Source organism: Notolabrus celidotus, chromosome 14 (genome assembly GCF_009762535.1).
Source record: "Notolabrus celidotus isolate fNotCel1 chromosome 14, fNotCel1.pri, whole genome shotgun sequence".
Classification (NCBI taxonomy): Eukaryota; Metazoa; Chordata; class Actinopteri; order Labriformes; family Labridae; genus Notolabrus; species Notolabrus celidotus.
The window spans coordinates 31,991,787-32,010,016 of record NC_048285.1 but is presented as its reverse complement, the minus strand read 5'-3'; the positions used below and the strand labels follow the sequence as shown (position 1 = coordinate 32,010,016).

General features: G+C 41.2%; 2 protein-coding genes across 4 annotated transcripts in view; one reads left to right on the top strand and one right to left on the bottom strand.

Moving 5' to 3' along the window:
• Nucleotides 1-3,588, bottom strand: part of mark4 (microtubule affinity regulating kinase 4) — a 62,005-nt gene extending 58,417 nt beyond the window's left edge. For 2 of the 3 annotated variants that reach the window (XM_034701748.1, XM_034701749.1), the window contains exon 1: nt 2,567-3,588. In XM_034701748.1, the coding sequence (XP_034557639.1) occupies nt 2,567-2,614 (48 nt within the window). In that variant the 5' untranslated portion in view covers nt 2,615-3,588. The remainder of the gene's footprint in view (nt 1-2,566) is intronic. The other variant, XM_034701750.1, reaches the window with a different exon arrangement.
• Nucleotides 3,589-18,174: 14,586 nt separating this feature from the next.
• The window catches only part of myo7aa (myosin VIIAa), a 41,112-nt gene continuing 41,056 nt past the window's right edge, over nt 18,175-18,230 (top strand). Inside the window, exon 1 of the mRNA XM_034701800.1 lies at nt 18,175-18,192. Coding sequence (XP_034557691.1) covers nt 18,175-18,192 — 18 coding nt within the window. The remainder of the gene's footprint in view (nt 18,193-18,230) is intronic.

Sequence of the window (18,230 nt, the reverse complement as noted above, 5' to 3'; positions counted from 1 at the left end):
ATGAAATAATTGATTGTTCAATAAAATATTTAACACTTGATAAAGTTCGACTTACAAATAAATCTGTTTAAATTGTATTATTTTGGATGGATGTCTGCTTAGAACAAAACAATTATTTATGCGTGGATATGATACTTTTACATTAAATTCCCATCATTTCCAATTTGGAATATTTCCAAAATTCCCCAGCTTAACTTCCCATGGAAATTTACCGGAAACTTTCCACCCCTTTGCAACCCTACTTGCAATCCATAAAACGAAGGGAAGATGAAGAAGAAGCTGCAGCAGAAGAAGACAACCAGTAACCAGCTAGCTAGCTAGACTTTACGGCAGTTTGGTTACGACTGCAGTGTGAATCATGTCATAAGAGATGACAGATTAAAGTGAGGTACTATTCCACACCCCAAATAAGATTTCTGACTGGTTTTGCAGATTTGGTGTTTTTGAAACCGCCTGCTATCCTAGCAGTACGTACTGATTTGGACAAAATTCAGTATGTAGTATGTGAAGGAGAGCAAAATCTGCAGTATGCCAAACTACCTGGATGTCGTACTGATTCAGGAACATGTCTCAGTATGCATCGGACCAGTCTCCCTAAAGTACTGTTTCCCACAATGCACTACGCTAACGTTCTACTTCTTCCTTGACTGGGGGAACTCTGTTTTTAGGTGCTGTGCAAATTATTAAATTCCATATAAACCACTTCTTAACTTTTAAAATAATAAGTGATGCTAAAGAAGCAGTTTCTCTATCAGCTGGGTCATTGTTTACTTCTGCTTTCCAAAACCAGAAATCGAGCGACGCCTGACCCAGCATCCTGTAGACCAGATCCAACAGAACAGTCAGACTACAGACTACCTTAAACACAGTATGTAGTATGTACTGAATACTGTATTTGAAGGTAGTATGTAGCAGGCGGTTTCAAAAACAGCCTGGGTGTTTGTGGTCAACATGTAGAAGAAGAAGTTGGTGAGTCTTCCTTTAAATAGAAGTTTCTGTGGTGTAAATAAAACATTACTTTGAATGTCATCAGAACGGATGATGACATGTAAGTGAGTCAGTTGCGTTCATTAGTAAAGTTTATGTAGTCACACGTCGCTCCACCCTTGCCTTGCCTTTCTTTATTTTGCCTGTTAGCGTTTCTTTCTGCGGTTTCCTCAAATATCGCTCTAAAATCATCATCAGGATTCTTTTGAGCGACAAAAACCATGAGGTGAAAATCTGAAGTCGTGACAGCCCCTCTTTTGGGTGTGGCCTGGCACCAAACCATCCACCAGACGTCAAGATCAAACCACGTCACGGATTCTACCACCTCTGTCAGTGTGTCAGGGACCTGACAAAGAGCTCAGACAATAAACACCTAGCTGGAAGAATCTGCAGGAGCAGCGTCAAAGTCACACGGCAGGTTGCAGCATCTCTCTCACGTGAACAGCCAGAGCTCAACATGCACACACAGTAAATGCCCCTGAGCACACCAGACTCATGTTTATGCATGATTCTCAAATATTTTCCCATGGCTGCCACTCAAGACTCTCAACACAGCCTGCAGCTATAATTAGAAACTATATTTCATGATGTTCCCCTCCTAAAACTGCACAGATTCAACACTGTCACAGTCATAGAAGGTCAATGAAAGCCCTGGAGGGTCCTCAGGCACAAGAGGCACAAAATACATCAAGCACAACAGGGGTTACAGCACCAGTGACATACCCTCTTAAACTAATAGGAGGAAATGAGTCTGTATTTTATCAGCTGCTCATCGTGAGAGCTCAAATCAAAGAGGGGAGGGATGTTTAAGGCAGCTAGGTTGGTGTAAGCTAGGTGCCCTTGAGGTAAAGGTGGGGATCCTCCTCACTGCGAGTAATGACAGAATGTGGTAAAGAGACATTACAGGCTTCATACGAGCAGCTGTGCAGAAAAATCAAAGGTTTGCATCAAAAAGAAATCAAGCTGCGAGTCCTGTTTGAACCCTTGATGCTGCAACAGACAGAAAAACATCAAATTAGGCTAGCCTGACACAGCAGATTCTGATGCCCACTAATCTGCCCTTCACTGTTTCATTAGACTGATTCAGATGGAGAGAAGAGGAGAGAAGAGGAGAGAAGAGGAGAGAAGAGGAGAGAAGAAGGGATTAATAATATCATGGAGAGAAAGGAGAGGATGATGGGTGCAGGGCAGGCTGGGTGTGGAGAGGGCTGGGTGGCCTTGCATCAGATGCATTTATTATTGATCAGCTGGAGGAGCCAAAAAAAACACATGCGCACTGAGGACACCGGTGGGTACAAGAGGTGGAGGTGAAGTCTGTGATATTTGAAGCACTGATTGTGCAATCTGTGCTTTAGTAAGTGATATCTAACAACCACAAGACTTATTCCACATAGTCTCCATCAAGTCCAGCCTCTGTGCCAAATCTCTAAGGGGAGATTAGCGCGTCTGTGTCGGTGTGCTTGATTGCAGCTGCTCTGTGCTCACAGCAGACTAATCTCAGGGCCTGCAGGTTCTGGGGGTAGTTTGATAATGGTCTTGAAAATGCTGCTTCTGAAGGTGACAAACATGATCTACTTACATGGTCCGGGTTTCTGTCGTTTCCAGGCAGTGCCGTGCGTAAAGACATGTTTGTCCCTGAGTGCGCCTCGCCGTCCAAAAGGTGAAAAAAGTGGAGTGGATGGATTTAAAAAAACAACACCCCAGTGTCAGTCTGGATCTGTATGAGGGAAAAACACAGCTCCACTTCTCATACAATCTTCATGGTCACAGTACTTGAAGGCAGCACGGATCACAGTGATCCAGCTTAGATGGATGCGTAAAAACAAAGTGTTTGGCTACATCCACCTCATCATCTCTGTTTGCATGTCAGCCTCCTCTGAAGGGAACAACAACCCCCTCCACTTAGCTCTTCACTTTCCCCCGACCCTTCCCAGGCGTTACCGTGCCATGTCTGTGCGCAATACCCGGATCATTAAAGCAACAATCCCGGTGCCTTCACTTCCACATGAAGCCTCTCATGGCGTGAAAGGACCGGAAGCGCAACCATGGAGGCAACTTGTGAGGGTTAGAAGCTGGAGACACAGCCCTGGTCTTCGTGCGTCCCTGAGACCACCACGGGGGGAGAAAAAGGGGGGAGTTTCTGTTTTCCTGGTGGAGCTAAAAGGGGGTTTCTTAGTCTGTGGATCCGAGGAGGACTCTGTGGCAGGGAGGAGCTTTAAAATCACGCAGAGGTGGACCCAGGTGGAGGGTTTGGATCTGTGGATGAATTAAAGAATTAAAGAAAGCAGCGGATGTTCAGCCTCCCAGCCAGCCAGGCTCCGGTTCTTCCTCTCAGTCCAGTCCGCCCTTAGTTCGTCTCAGTCGGTTTTACACCCAGGGCTTTAGGGGTTAATGAAACCTCCCCGGTGTGGTCGGTCCGGCGGTGTGAACCGGATCCGTGTGTCCCTGGTTTCGGTAAAAGAAGGTTTTTGTTTTCGGGTAAATTAGATGAAAGAAACGGGATCCCCTCTCCGGCTCCAGAGACGCGCAGTGACAAGAGAAAGAGGGAGGGAGAGTGACGTCAGCAGGGCTGCTGCTGCTGCGTCTGTCACCGCGCAGGCGCACAAACACGCAGCATTATTCCTGTTCCTCTCGTGGTGCATTCACGGACTCCTTGGAAAATTCGACTTTTGAAATGCGGAAGTCGCTGCTCGGTGGAATTAAAACTGAAAATACTTCATTTAAAGAGAGTTTTAAACACAAACTGGCATTATTAAAGTGTTTCTGTTGTTTTCAGGAGTAATATGTTGAATTTTAAAAAACAATAGAAAATAAAATCGTTTTAGTTTTCTTCTGTTAGATCAATTTCGCCCTCTGGTGGCTGAAAGAGTCACTTCAAGGGACAAACATTTTCTACATAACAAACATAATAAAGAAGAAGAATGATGATAGTGTAGAAATAATAATAATTAGGATAAGAGTAGTAAGAATCTTTATCATCACAATCATCATCTTTATTTTAGTCTTATTTTACTCGTATTTATATCTTATTTTATTCATTCTTTAATAATAATAATAATAATTCATAGGATTTATATAGCACTTTTCTTAATACTCAATGTCACTTTACCTAAAATAAAAGTAAAAATAGAACAGGTAAAATAAAACAGAACAAAGACAGAGATGGAGCAGGGGTAGAGATCATGTGTTGTATGCTTTCTATTCATATTTTGACTTTCCTACATACTGTGTATAAGAGCATATTGTAATGACTGAATTTCCCCCTGGGGTTAAATAAAGTATTTCTGATTCTGACTCTGATTCATGCAGTAGGCAGAGTGTGTGTGTGTGTGTGTGTGTCTGTTTGCATGTGCATGTGTAAATGTCTTATTTAGTGTAAATGAGATGCCTTGTGTTTCTAGAAGTTTGCAGAGACCCCCCTTAAAGGATCTCTTCCTGCATCATCACCTCAGTCCTGACTGGCTTCAGGATTAAGCAAATTAAATCCTGTTCATCCAACACTTATTCACCTTTCATTATGAATTTACAGCAGGCCTTATCACCTCAGGTATAAGTCTTAAAAGTGACAGTAATATAATTTTCATGTTGCAGCTTTGTTGTATATAAAGGTGCAAACATATTCTAAACTCAAAACATAAAAAGAGATGTGACCTCATGTCACCTGAGAACCATCCAAACAGCAGCCCTGGTGGCACGATGACAAAGCAGTTAGTGAAACTGTCCTCGGGCTGGAACACAAGGGCACAACACCAAATATCAACAAGTATGATCAATTCTGGAAAGCCAACCTCTCTACCATCAGTTTATATAACACAACAACCAAAGACGGACACAACATGTGCGTTACATCATATTGATCCAACTTTAACTTAGTGAACAACATTCAGTTTGCTGCTTTGGAATGCTCTGCAGCTTTTGCTTTATTAAGTTATGCAATACAACCATTAAGATTCTGATAATTACATTTCTTCTGAGACTTCTTTTTGTCCTTTTGTTTATGAATTCAAAACACTTTACAAAAAAACTAAAGCTTTAGCAGGTCTGTTGAAGTCCTGTGATATAAACAGGACAAGAGTTGAGGCTTTTTTTCTAAGTCACATAAAGACAAGTAAAACACTTTATATATAAAACAAAATACAGAAGAAGCCTTGTTTGTGTTTGGAATTATGGAGAAATTAAAGGTCAAAAACATAAAAATTAATCAGCTGCAGTAACCTTGAGTATTTCCTCACCTGTGTTTCTGTTTGAAACAAGGTAAACCCAAAAATCACTCATGAAAACTTTCTTTTTTTCACCTTGCATAACTTTTTTCTCTTATATCCATTTAAGAATGGAAAAAATCAAGATTACTCAAACAAGATTACAAGATTATCCTTTTTGCTTGTTCTAAATTAATAAACACGGGTAAGAGAGAGAAAAATTGATCACCAAACTTGTCTGTCACTTTGCTCTCTGGGTCTCTGCATATTTTATAATTTGCAGGAATAATCTCATGGTCTGTCATCGAGTGAAACTCACAGTAAGCAGAGATAGATCCAGGCTGTGCCCACCTTGATGTTTCAGGTAAGAAGCTTCATGAAACAAAGACAATCTGCAGGCTTTTTTTAATCTCTCAGCCCCCCTCAGAGCCAAACATGATACACGCAAACATATCACCTCAATATTCATCACAATAATGTCAGCTAAAGAAGTGCTGCAGTCATTTGTTTATACGTCACTCTATTGGGGCGTGCTTTTAAGATTATTACTTACAACGCAACATGAAATCACTTTCAGATTATTTGTGAATATTTTGAGTCATTTTTTTCTGACATCAGCTCATTCAGGAGAAATTCATGAAGAGAGATGCAGATATTTGACGGTCTAAAGCTCAAGTTTAAGGCAAAGGCACTTTTCTAAACCCATGAATGCAACATATAAAGCTCTAATAAATTATGCACACACGTAGTTCCAACTTTTCTGTGACAAATGCTGTCAACAAGACTAGAAACCTTTCCTGCAGAGGTTAAGTTTTGTTCTTGAAGTAATATTGTTTATGGACTTTTTGCTCTTGACCCCAAATATAGATGTTGACATGTGATCAATAAATCCATGAAGGGTCGTTGCGTTTCTTTATCAAGCTGCTTATTCACATCCTTTCTCCTCCTTTTATCATTTTTTATTAATCATCCTTTTATTTGTTTGTTTCAATTTAGAGAAAGTCACATTTTATTCATTTATTTAATACAATTCTTAATTATGAATATAAAATATTTTCAGACACAGCTAAAAAAAAGAAGAAGGAAGCACTCCTTTCTTTCATTCATATATTTTGTATTATTTTATTTTATTTATTGAACTAAATAAGAAATGATGAACCTGAAGAAGTCTTACCTGGACAGACCTGGACCTGTTGGAGCGAACCCAGGGCCTCATCCTTCAGGCTCACCCTTACTTCCTCGTTATAAATGAGACCCTCAGAGACCCCTCAGACTGAGAGGTTTAGCTGATTCAAGCAGGTGAGCAACACACAACAAGATTCACTGTCATCCCTCAAAGAACAGACGCAGAGAGAGACAGAGATTTACCATCAGAGCTGAGTGCTGCGGCTGAAATGGGAAGAGAATCGATGCTGGAAAAACAAGCAGAGCAGCGGTCCATATTTCCATGGATTGCAGAGGCTGTTCTGAACACTGTGTAACAGAGTGCAGCAGCATGGGCAGCAACAGCACGGTCAGCTGTGCATAAACCAATTAGGGGAAAAAACACTGGACCAGGGACCATCAATACATCTAATGGGCAATGGAAAAGGAAGGGAGGGGTCGAGTCTGCTTCAGTTGCTGCTACAGTTTGGACCGGGGGAGAGTTTGCGTGCAAGTGAGTGCAACAGTCAGCGGTTTGTGCTCACAGCAGAGATTGATCGAGCCAGTGGTCTGATCCTGAGGATATCAACACACAAATAAACACTTATCCCTGTTCAGTCATACATGCACAGACTGTCACTCACATGATGCCATACTTTAACCTTTCCCTCTCAACTGCATGCCTTACAGCAAACCTTACAAACAAGAGTCTTGTCTTTACTTTAAACCTAAAGCATCAACATTCAGGAGCATGCATAACACACACAGAGACATGGTACTTTACAGTCAAAGAACTAAACCAGCTTTTTAGTTTCCTGGTTCAATGTCTCTGGTTTAATTCAAATGGTCCTTGCTTTATAAAACTTTGGAATTGCAAAAAACAGCATCCAACCTCTATGTAGAAGTTTCTCTGTAAATCTAGTCATGTTTCAATGATTCAAAAACACCTTTGCAAATCATGGAGCTCTCTGCATGCTGTCAAAAACATGACCACTGGATTGCAAACTCACAAAGGCCTTGGTCTTAAACTCTAGGCACAAGCACCAGGCTCCACATGCAGCCACCTGCTGACCAACAGGGGGCAGTGTTGCATTAAAACTCAGCACACAGCCATGCATCACCCTGCACAGTGACAACCATCATCTCCCTCTCACTCTGCCTCTGACCTTCATCCCCTCCTCAGAGCTGTAAACTGACAGACAAAGGTCAGATATGTGATGTGGATGGCAGACATAAAAGCAGCAGTAAATAGTGAGCATGACGTCTAATCGACGGGAGGATTTTGAAGCTCCAAGGAGGGGAGAGATAAACGGTCAGACAGTCACAAAGCGAGTTAAAGAAAAATAGAGACGTTTGCTACAGATTAAAAAAGGGAAAGCAGACTTATATCCAGAGGAATTATTCAACTCCAAGTTAAATATAATGTTGTTGTGTGACATAAAGTCATAGTCATGTTTGACCTTTTAAAATACTGACTGATTCACTTAACCCTACACTGTTTTGGAGATATTTGTGTTCTCTACAGAGCCTTTGCCCTGAGATTAGAAACCTGAGATTTCCTGAGTCCAGGGTTGGAAAAAAAGCACATCTCCTCTGGTTGTTTTTTTTATAGTTAAGTCACAAAGTAAACCTCTCTCCTAATTAGTAAGCAAAGTCAAAATGACCTCCTACATAAAAGCAGCTCATACTTGTCATGTGTCAGATGTCTGAAATGTTAAAAATAAGAAAGGTTTCCTCATTTAACCATTTCGTAGCTACAGGTCAGGACACAGACTGGACTTGGATTCATAAAACTTCCCCTAAGAGAGTATTCATTAGGTCCACATGGCATTAAGTGTTTCAGTCTGTCTGCTTCATAGTGCTGGGGTTGGGGGGGTTTGGTGCATGTGTGTTATTAAGGAGTTATGTGCATGTCTAATGAAGTTAAAAAAATAACAAGCATTTATTAGTTTGAATGAAATAAACATGAAATATAAAGGCAAAGTTTACCCAATCCAAAGAATTGATCCTGCTGCAGATTAATCAAACAAATTACTGTATCTGCATCATTCTGGTCTCCAAGCAGATTTTGAAAAATATGTTTTCTTCACATATTTCAAAGTGAACATATCAGGCATATCTTTCCTCAATGATGCAGATAAACTAGCTCCATCATCCCTGACTTTAAGGCTTGATTTCTGCATGTTCCTTATTATAGGGCTGCACCAATAAGAGAGGCTGGGCTCCCAAATTCTGCAGGAAATGTGCTGCAAAAATAATTCAATTTCAAGTCCTTCTCCTCACCTATTAAGCTCTTAATATTCAGGCACAATATCTTCCAGACCACATGGCATTAAGTGTTTCAGTCTGTCTGCTTAGTGCTGGGGTTGGGGGGTTTGGTGCATGTGTGTAACTAAGGAGTTATGTTCATGTCTAATGAAGTTTAAAAAAAAGAACAAGCCCTGTTTAGTTTGAATGAAATAAACATTATGTATATGCAAATTGTAAAACAACCCAAATAATTCATCTTCTTGCAGATTAAACTAACAAATTCCCCAGAGGGCATCGTTCTGATCTCTAGGACCACCTGAAGGAGTCATGTTTAATCAGGATATGTCCTTAAACTCTCACTAAAGGCACCTTTTCTCTCATATTTAACATCAAACCAATCAGGTACAACCTGCTTCAAAATGATGCAGAACAACTAGCTCCAGCATCCCTGACTTCAAGGCTTGATTAATGCACATTTCTTATTATAGGGCTGCACTAATAAGAGTCCAGACTCCCTAATTCTGCAGGGAATGAGCTGTAATAATAATATAATGTCATGTCCTTCTTTTCACCTACAAAGCTCTTAATACTCATGCAAAATATATTCAAGATCTCATAGTTCCCTGTGACTCCTCTAGAAAATATTGCTCGGATGAAGGTCTGCACCCAAAGTCTTCAAAACTAGTAACGCTGCACCCTGAGGTGAAATCCTCTGAGATCGTGGTCTTGAGTTGTCCGCGTGTATCAGGAGAGTGTGCTGTAAATAATTCAATGTTTGAAGCAGAAAAACCAAAGGCAGATTTTGTTCTTCCTCTTCTCTGCAGCCGGTTGCAACACATGTTTACCAAAGAGTCCAGTTCTGCTCTGCTTTTTAAAGGGTGGGACTTTTTTTTGCTGCTGTTGCAAATGTTTGCTCAGAGGAAACTGACTTTGGTCTCTTTAAATAAAATCACAAATATTACAATCTAGGCGTAAATGTGAAGTTTGATGAGATCAGATCATTGATTTAGTATCAGTGCTTCTTTTGCATTAATGCGTTAGTTGCAAAGTCCAGGATCTACTATATAAAAGACCATAAATAAAGCTCATTTTTATTTCCCTGACCTGAAAACAATCACTGAAATATTTTTGTTTGCTATCACTCCATGTGTTTGTTTATAAGCGCACATTTTCTGTTATCCAATGGATTGCGTGTACGTGCTTTTGTGTCTAATTACTACCTCCTCTGCGTTGTGCCTCATCACCCCCCACTGACTCTCTCTCTCTCTCTGTAGCAGGGATCAGTGGCAGTGAATGAGCAGCTTGCCGTGTCACCATTAATACCAAGAAGAAAGAGGGAGGGAGGGAGGGAGGAGGAGGGAGTCATTTACTCCGGATACCTCAAACCTTAGCGAAGCAGAGGGAGGAGAGAAGAGGAAAGAACAGAGGAAGAAAAAGTCATTTTTGAGAAGGGAGCCCTGGAAGTAAGAACTCAGAGGAAAGAGAGAGAGAGAGAGTCGTAGTGACAGCAGAGGACACAGAAGGCTCTGGACACCAAAGGAGAGGAGATCAGGGGATAAGAAAGAGGGGGTCCCTCTCTTCTTCAGACTCCTTCTGCTGTGAGGATTAGAAGGTTTCTCTTCACCTGTCACCCTGAAGGAAGACCCAACAGTCCACTTCTCTTCTCCTCTGTTCTTCAACCCTCCATCCACCGGAGAGGACATCTGAGGAGAGAGCAGGACGAAAACAAAAAGAGGACAAACAGATTAACAGAAGAAGAAGAGGACAAGAGGAGTTCAAGTCATGCAAAAAGGTAAGGCTTACAGGGCATGCCCCCTTTTTGAATAATCTCCTTACTGTGTGTGAGTGTTTGTGAGTGTGTGTGTGAGTGTGTGTGTGTGTGTGTGTGTGTGTGTGTGTGTGTGTGAGTGTGAGTGTGTGGGATTGAAGGAGAGATTGTGTTTTAAATTGTAGTCTGAGTTCTGTTCTTTAAACTCCTCTTTACATCCCTGAAAATGAATGAATACATCAACAAACACACATCAGTCTTTAAGCAGTTTAATATTCATCATTTTAAATCATTTCAGCATCAAAGAAAGTGACAAATGTTCCTTTTTTTAAAGGTGGTGTGACTGTTTTCAGTCTGCAGCTTTCAGATTGTGACAGCTGATTCAGAGGGTGTCATATTCTCTGATGACAATAATTCATGAATCAACTACTTCCTGTCTGTCAGAAACAATTTGTATGTTATAAAACTACAACAAAGAAAGTGCTTTACAATGGCAGGCTGTTAAAGATGAAGGTTTCAAAATCTGAATTTATGCATAAAGCACATTTAAGAACAAGAGAAGTTGAGCAAAGTGCTGCACAATCAGAACATAAAAAAACAACAACAAGAGAATAAATAGTAAAACTTTTGAGCCAACTGGAAAGAAACAAGGATGAAAAAGGGGACGTCATGCTGAGCCAGAAGCTAAGGAATAAACGTGCACGGCAGTGTGGAGGACAGCTGAACCCGAGGAGGCAGAACATTACAGAACTTTTGGCACTGCAACCGAAAAGGCTTGGCCCTCTGAGGGTTTGTGAAATCATAAAATATATGACATTGTCCTCTGCAGGACACTGAATGAAAACTAAGTCACTAAACAAACACAGTTAAAAGAAATCAATGTGAACTGAAGGAAGAAGCAGAAGAAGCAGCAGTCTTTATTAGATCAAGGTTTGTGTCTCTGTATCGTCACCTTGTGTCCTCCTCTTCTCCAAAACAGTGGAAGGCTCCGACACAAAAACATGAAGAGTTTGCAGACACTGATGATCTTGTTATTCTCACAAGGAAAGATAAATAAGTTCCTTAGAATATCTTGATACATTTTGAACTCCTCAGAATGAGATCTGACTGCAGGAGGCTGCTTGTAACTCCTTGTTCCTCCTTGGTTATCACAAAGCTTTTATAAACTCTTATAACTGAGCATGCACGATCACTTTTTGAACCTTTTTGAGTCATGTTAACGTGCATATGTAATATATATATATGTGCAAAATCTGTTGTTATGAACTAGGTCTGCAACATCAGTTATTTAAGGCTGAAATGGTGGATGGTGAATAACTGTGTTCGTGCACAAATTCCAAGTCCAATATTCTCCCCTGTAGCTCTGTACTGGTCTCAAACAGCTCCTAAGTAGAACATCCGGCTCTCTAGCTTCAGAGATCACATTCAAAGGGGATCAAATCAGATAACTTTATTTTATTGGCACACATCCCACTGGCACAAAAACACCCAAACTACATCTCTCATTGTGGCACAGTTAATGACCAAACACTTTCCATTTGGGTCGCCCCAGAAAGTCGCACTAAATCAATCCCCTCTGGGTTCAATACGAGTCCAGTGCCGTCCCATTGGGGGGTTCCACTCTGCCAGTCTGCCTCTCCCAGCGGGGGGCCGGCCGAGTCTCCCTCAGGCTCAAGAGCGGACGGAGAGGAGAGGGCAGGAGTTTGATACGGGAGGGTTCACAGATTGAAGTGATGATATGGAGCAGATAGAGCAGACTGTGGGTTAATGTGTCTGTAAAGAGTTCGGTTTCACAGAACTGTCACACTCATTTTTAGCAGGTTAGAAAAGGGCTGAAGTTTAAACTTCTTCCTCAAAGAAGAGATGCTCAGTCATTTCCATCATCTTTGATCTGCAGCACTTTAACGTCTTGCAGGAACGGCTGCCTGAACATGCTTTTTTATTCCCAATGTCAAAGCAGCTTTAATCACCATCATGGCTAAAATGAGAGCATGAAAACCACGTCACCATCTCCTGCTTACTGAGCTTCATCCACTCTACTCCTTGTTCCGCTAACAAGGGAACAACTTCTCACTTCTAGTTAACCTCAGTGTGTTTTCCTCTGCTGCAGACGACTGTCTTCATTGTAAAAGTCTTCTGTTCACCACCTGCTCAGCAACAAACCACGGGCAGAATATGTTAGAGACAAGCTGTTGAGACTAGTGGAGCATTCAGCAGCTTAAGAACCAGATATTCCCCTCAGGAGTTAGTCTGGGTCTTTCTTCCTCCTTCATCATTCTCCACCTTCCTCTCGCTCTTTCACTCATTCCTCACTTTTCATCCTGTCCCTCTTAACATTCTGTCTCCTCTGCAGCACATTTCTTATCTTTTGCTTATGTTTTTGGTCTTAAGGTTTTGAATCTGATACGTTGGGATAACACACACACATAAACACACATAAACAGGCCGTGGCGTTACACAACCTTTGTCCCAGACCTCTGCTGGGGTAATTAGATGCTGAAATATTAATAGGAACTGTGTGTGTGTGTGTGAGGGAACGAGGGAGTGCAAGGGACATGCTTACACTGTATGGCCGAGGTCAGTTTGGAAAAGAGCTGAAGTAAAGCTAAACTTTCCAGACTCTTGAAACAGCACGAGGCTGCTCACACAAACTGCTGACACACATCTCTGTGTCTATTTGTTCTGCAGAGTTAATTTCATATTTCACAACAGGTTTCTTTCCAAATCTAACTTACTCAGGTTTCCTCTACAGCTTCAGAAGAATAATACTCTGCCTAAAGTCAATGTTGATGTTTGTGTTCAAAGCTTAACGAGATATTCAGCGATGACCTACAGAATCGCAAGGAACAGGTTTTTTTGTTGGGTTGATTTCCACACAGTTTAATTTTCTGGCTTAAAGTAAATTCAAAGAACATCTGCACCCTGTCTCACCCTGCTTGTATAATCCTAACACTTCTTATGAGCTCCTAAAAACATCCTAGGAATTGTCAGGAGCACATAAGGAGTCTCGGGAAGCAGGACAGGACATCAGAATCACGCTAGGAAAGCTACTGTGTGATGTTTCAGCAAATATATCATGCTAAGTGTTTTCATCAACCTGGATGTTTTTATTCATCCTGTAACATGTCGCTTGTCTGGTTTCACACTAGTTGCATGACACAAACATCATCATCATCTCTTCTTGCTATCTCTGAGTTTTCCTGATCACCCCCTGCTGCATTTTCACACCAGCTCACCCTGACTTCTCATGGAAAATTTACTGAGGATGAGCAGGAAAGAGCGGATTCAACTGGGGTGATTTGTTGGCTTGCACACATGCAGCCTACCTTCAAAACTTCATGAAGTTCTCAGATGTTTTATGCATATGTGAATACAGCTCATGTTTACTTCTGTGCTCCAACAAGTCCTCTGATTCATAAGCCAACATTTACAAGCTTTTTCTGATTTGGTGCCACTCTCAGCAGGATGACAGAAATCTCCTGCACCTTTAAAAATCATTAAAGATCCCAGCTGAATACATGCTGATGACAAAGTTTGGTCACACTTCTGCACGGAGACAGTTTGGTAAAGTTTTTGCTGACAAGACTTACACTATGGTCCATACATGTCTGAAACTGCTGCTCTCTCCTGTGGTGTCCCTCAGGGTTCTGTATTGGGCCCTGTATTATTTGCCTTGTATTTGCTGCCCTTGAGTCACATTATCAGTATATTCAAAGGTATTTCTTATCACTGTTACGCTGATGATTTCCAGCTGTATGTGTCTTTTAGGCCTGATGACACAGACAAGCTGATAGTTTTGCTTGATTGTCTGACTGCCATTAAGGACTGGATGGCTGACAACTTCCTGCAGCTAAACGCTGACAAGACGGAGGTCCTTATTGTTGGTTCTGATACTATAGCTTCCAGGGTTGCTCAGTGTATTGGTTCCCTCTCTTCTGCTGTCCAGTCTAAACTCAGAAATCTTGGAGTTATATTCGATCAGTCCATGTATTTTGATCACCACATAAAACAGTTGTCCCGGTCATGCTTCTTCCATTTACGAAACATTGCCAAACTTAGGTCTGTTGTGTCACATCCTGAACTGGAAATGATCATTCATGCTTTTGTTTCATCCTGACTGGACTATTGTAATTCACTTTTCACCTGCCTCAGTAAGTCGTCCCTCCATCGTCTTCAATTAGTCCAGAACGCTGCTGCAAGGCTGTTGACCAAGTCCAGCCGGACAACCCACATCACTCCGATTCTATCTTCCCTACATTGGCTTCCAGTTAAATTTAGGATTCATTTTAAAGTTCTCGTTTTCGTGTATAGAGCTCTGCGTGGTCAGGCTCCTGAATACATCGCCGACCTGCTCCACCCCTACCTCACCAGTAGGCCACTCAGGTCTTCTGACCAGGGCTTGCTGGTTGTCCCTCGAGCTTGTTTAAGAACAAAAGGTGACCATGCTTTTGAAGTTGTGGCACCGACATTGTGGAACGCTCTTCCTGTTAATGTTCGTTCAGCTGTCTCTGTTGTCGCCTTTAAAAAACTTGTGAAGACACATTTATTTAAACAGGCCTTCGACTCACTGTGTTCAGACTAATGTTCTATTCATGCTATGGTCTGTTTCTTTTAAAGGTGACATATCACGCTTTTTTTCATCAACATATATTGGTCTAAGAGGTCCCCAAAACATGTCTTTAAAGTTTATGCTCAAAAAAACACTTTGAAATCAGATTTTGGTCTGCCTGAAAAACCCTCTTCTTCAGTCCTCATCAGAACACTCTGTTTTCTCTCTGACCACGCCCCCTCAGGAAGTGGATGTGCCCTCGGCTCTCCAGCACGTTGATCTAATGTTTACATGTTGGCTGAATATACACGGCTGCTCAGAGATCACGCTACTTCAACCCTCTGAATCTGATCCTGACGGAGAGGCGCCTGTAGCAGGACCTTTCTGAAGGATTGGTCACAGATTTAGTGTTTCTTGTTGTTTTATTTGTCAGTATGTAGACGTGTGTCTTGATACACAGCTACAGCTATGACATGTAGCTATGTGGCTATGCTAATTAGCGCTAGCACTTATCCATGATAAATAAAAATCACCCACTAGATCTTCAAATCTGCAGACGTGGGGAGTAAAACCGACCTCTGCCAGAAAGGCAGCGGGACCTTTCTTAACGATTGGTCACAGATTTAGTGTTTCTTGTTGTTTTATTTGTCAGTATGTCGACGTGTGTCTTGGTACACAGCTACAGCTTAAGCTACGACATGTAGCTATGTAGCTATGCTAACTAGCGCTAGCACTTTTCCATGATAAATAAAAATCATCCACTAGATCTTCAAATCTGCAGACGTGGGGAGTAAAACCGACCTTTGTGTTCATTAAGACAGCCTACAACTAGCATGCCTCCCTCCTAAGCTCCTTGTTAGCACACATGTGTGCAGGGAATGAAAAACGGAGGAGGGGTTGAGTTGTATTTTATACAGTCTATGGGCTGAACAAGCTCCGAGCTCTGACTTCCTGTTACAGACCGGATATTGTTGTTACGTAACAAAAACATGGAAGTCTGAAACGGCTCGTTTCACACACATTTACAGAAAGGTGGAGAAATCAGAACAGGGGCAGAATGGATTCTTTTCATTCTCGGGGGGTTTGTAGACAGGGACACATATTTCAGGTAGAGAACCATTAAAAAGTCCATTTTGCATATGTCACCTTTAATGTGTTGGATATTTTCCTGTGAAGCACTTTGTGATTTTATTCTGTGAAAGGTGCTATACTAAATAAAATGTACTTACTTACTTACTTACTATGATAAAGATAAAGACTGTCTGTTTGAAGCAGGAAAGAAACTTCAGTCTGCAGAGCTGGGTCAAAGAGTGACTTACTAAAGTTTCAGCTGCAGACAGTCTTCACATTAAGCTTAATGTTTGCACATAAGCTAGTTTTCTGAAGGTTGAAGCTTTAGTGCAACATGCTTATCTTATTCGGGGTTAATTTAGCAGACATTAAATGAAGCATACCTCCACCTCCTGCTCCAGACTCTGCATGATTTGAGTTCTGGTTGTTACGTTTTAAAAATAGAAATAAAAGTGAAACATATGTTTAAAGTTTTGCATGTTTTTTTTTAAATGCACCTAACTTCTGGAGAGCTCTGATCTTTGTGATATGAAGCTGCTGAAAGATTTAAAACTTCCCATGATTTTGTGTCTCTGCTGTAACTCTGACACACTTTCAAAGAGAAGTCTGAACAAAACGTTTAATGAGGTTACGGCGCCACAGCTGCCGTGTGTCAGCAAGTCAAAGGATCAAACTAAACCGTCATTAAGGAAGGATAAATTATTTACTAGGGCTAATACAAAAACACACACACACACACACACACACGTGCACACTAACACACACACATACACACACACGCTCCGAGATAACTGTAGTTAATCCGTCCGTACAGATTATATGCTCGTGAAGCATCTCTAAATCAGCCCTCAATGAATAACACATGAAAGCACGCACAAAAGCACTAAACATTCACACAAACACACACAGAGGGAGAGAGAGGGAGGGAGACACACACACACACACTAAAACATGCACACACACTAAACAATATACAACAACAAAAAGGGTAATTGGATGTCGTGTCATGTGACCCGGGCAGTCACAGGTCATTTGTGAGTCTAATCAGTTTGACCTATAAACCGTCTTATTCTCTTATTTGATCCTTTAAATGTTTGAAGATGAAACAAATGAAGAGTCAGGAATAAGAAGACAGAAAGTCTCTGTCTTTAAAAAGAGATGTTATCATTAATTTGAGCCTTCGATTAAAGACAGACAGAACAGGAAGTGAAGCATTTACAGCAGAATAAGATGTTTGATAAGCATCCACTATGAATCATTACTGAGCTAATGACTCGTTTCTTCTGCTTTCTGTCATTAAACTCATCCATGAAGAAAAGCTCACAGGAGAGGTGTGTAGGAGAGGAGTGAGAAGAAGCTCACAAAATTCAAGTTGCAAGAATCCTGCACATTCTCCAACTCGCAAACAAAAAGTTTAATGTCAACGTTTCAGTTCTACACCTTCATCAGGCAAATGAAGGTCTTTGCAAGTTGGACAGCAACTGTCTTAAACTCATGACACTGATTATAAAACAGAACTTAACTTCATGTTGCTGATGGAGTAACACCAAACACTTTGAATAGTATTCCTCTATATACTGAAAAAAAGACGTTTTCCTGCATATTTTAAATACACACTATTTTCTGTGTTTATTGCTCTGTTCTCAAAAATGGAACAAAACTACCCTCAGCTCTTTATCCCATCTCCTTTTCTTGTCTTGAATTTTAAATAGACCTTTCATTTATTCAGTATTTCATGCACAAGTTTTATTTGTGTGTGTTTTATGTGCATCCCATTAGCAGCCTTCATTTCCTCTAAGAGGTAAACCCAAACAGATGTTAACGAGCGCAGGTTTTATGTGTCTCCTGCTCCTTTGATCTGCTTTATAGCTAATACAACACCCGCTGTGAGTGTGAGCACGTGTGTGTGTGTGTGTGTGTGTGTGTGTGTGTGTGTGTGTGTGTGTGTGTGTGTGTGTGTGTGTGTGTGTGTGTGTGTGTTTTGCTTCTATAAGGCACGTGTGAAGCAGCTCTACTCACTCCTTTCATTCCTCTTGTTTCCTTTCTTTCATTTTTCAACATTTCTCCTCCTTGAATTTGTTTCTGTATTCAAGATTTCTGCCCGATGTGACCTGAAGCACCAGATCACCTGTCCTCATACTTCTGTGTCTTTCTCAGGATCTACAGGCGACTGCTGATGTCCAATCAGAGAGACAGAAACCACAACCATGGTCATTCTACAGCAGGTAAACACACACACACACACACACACACACCACACACA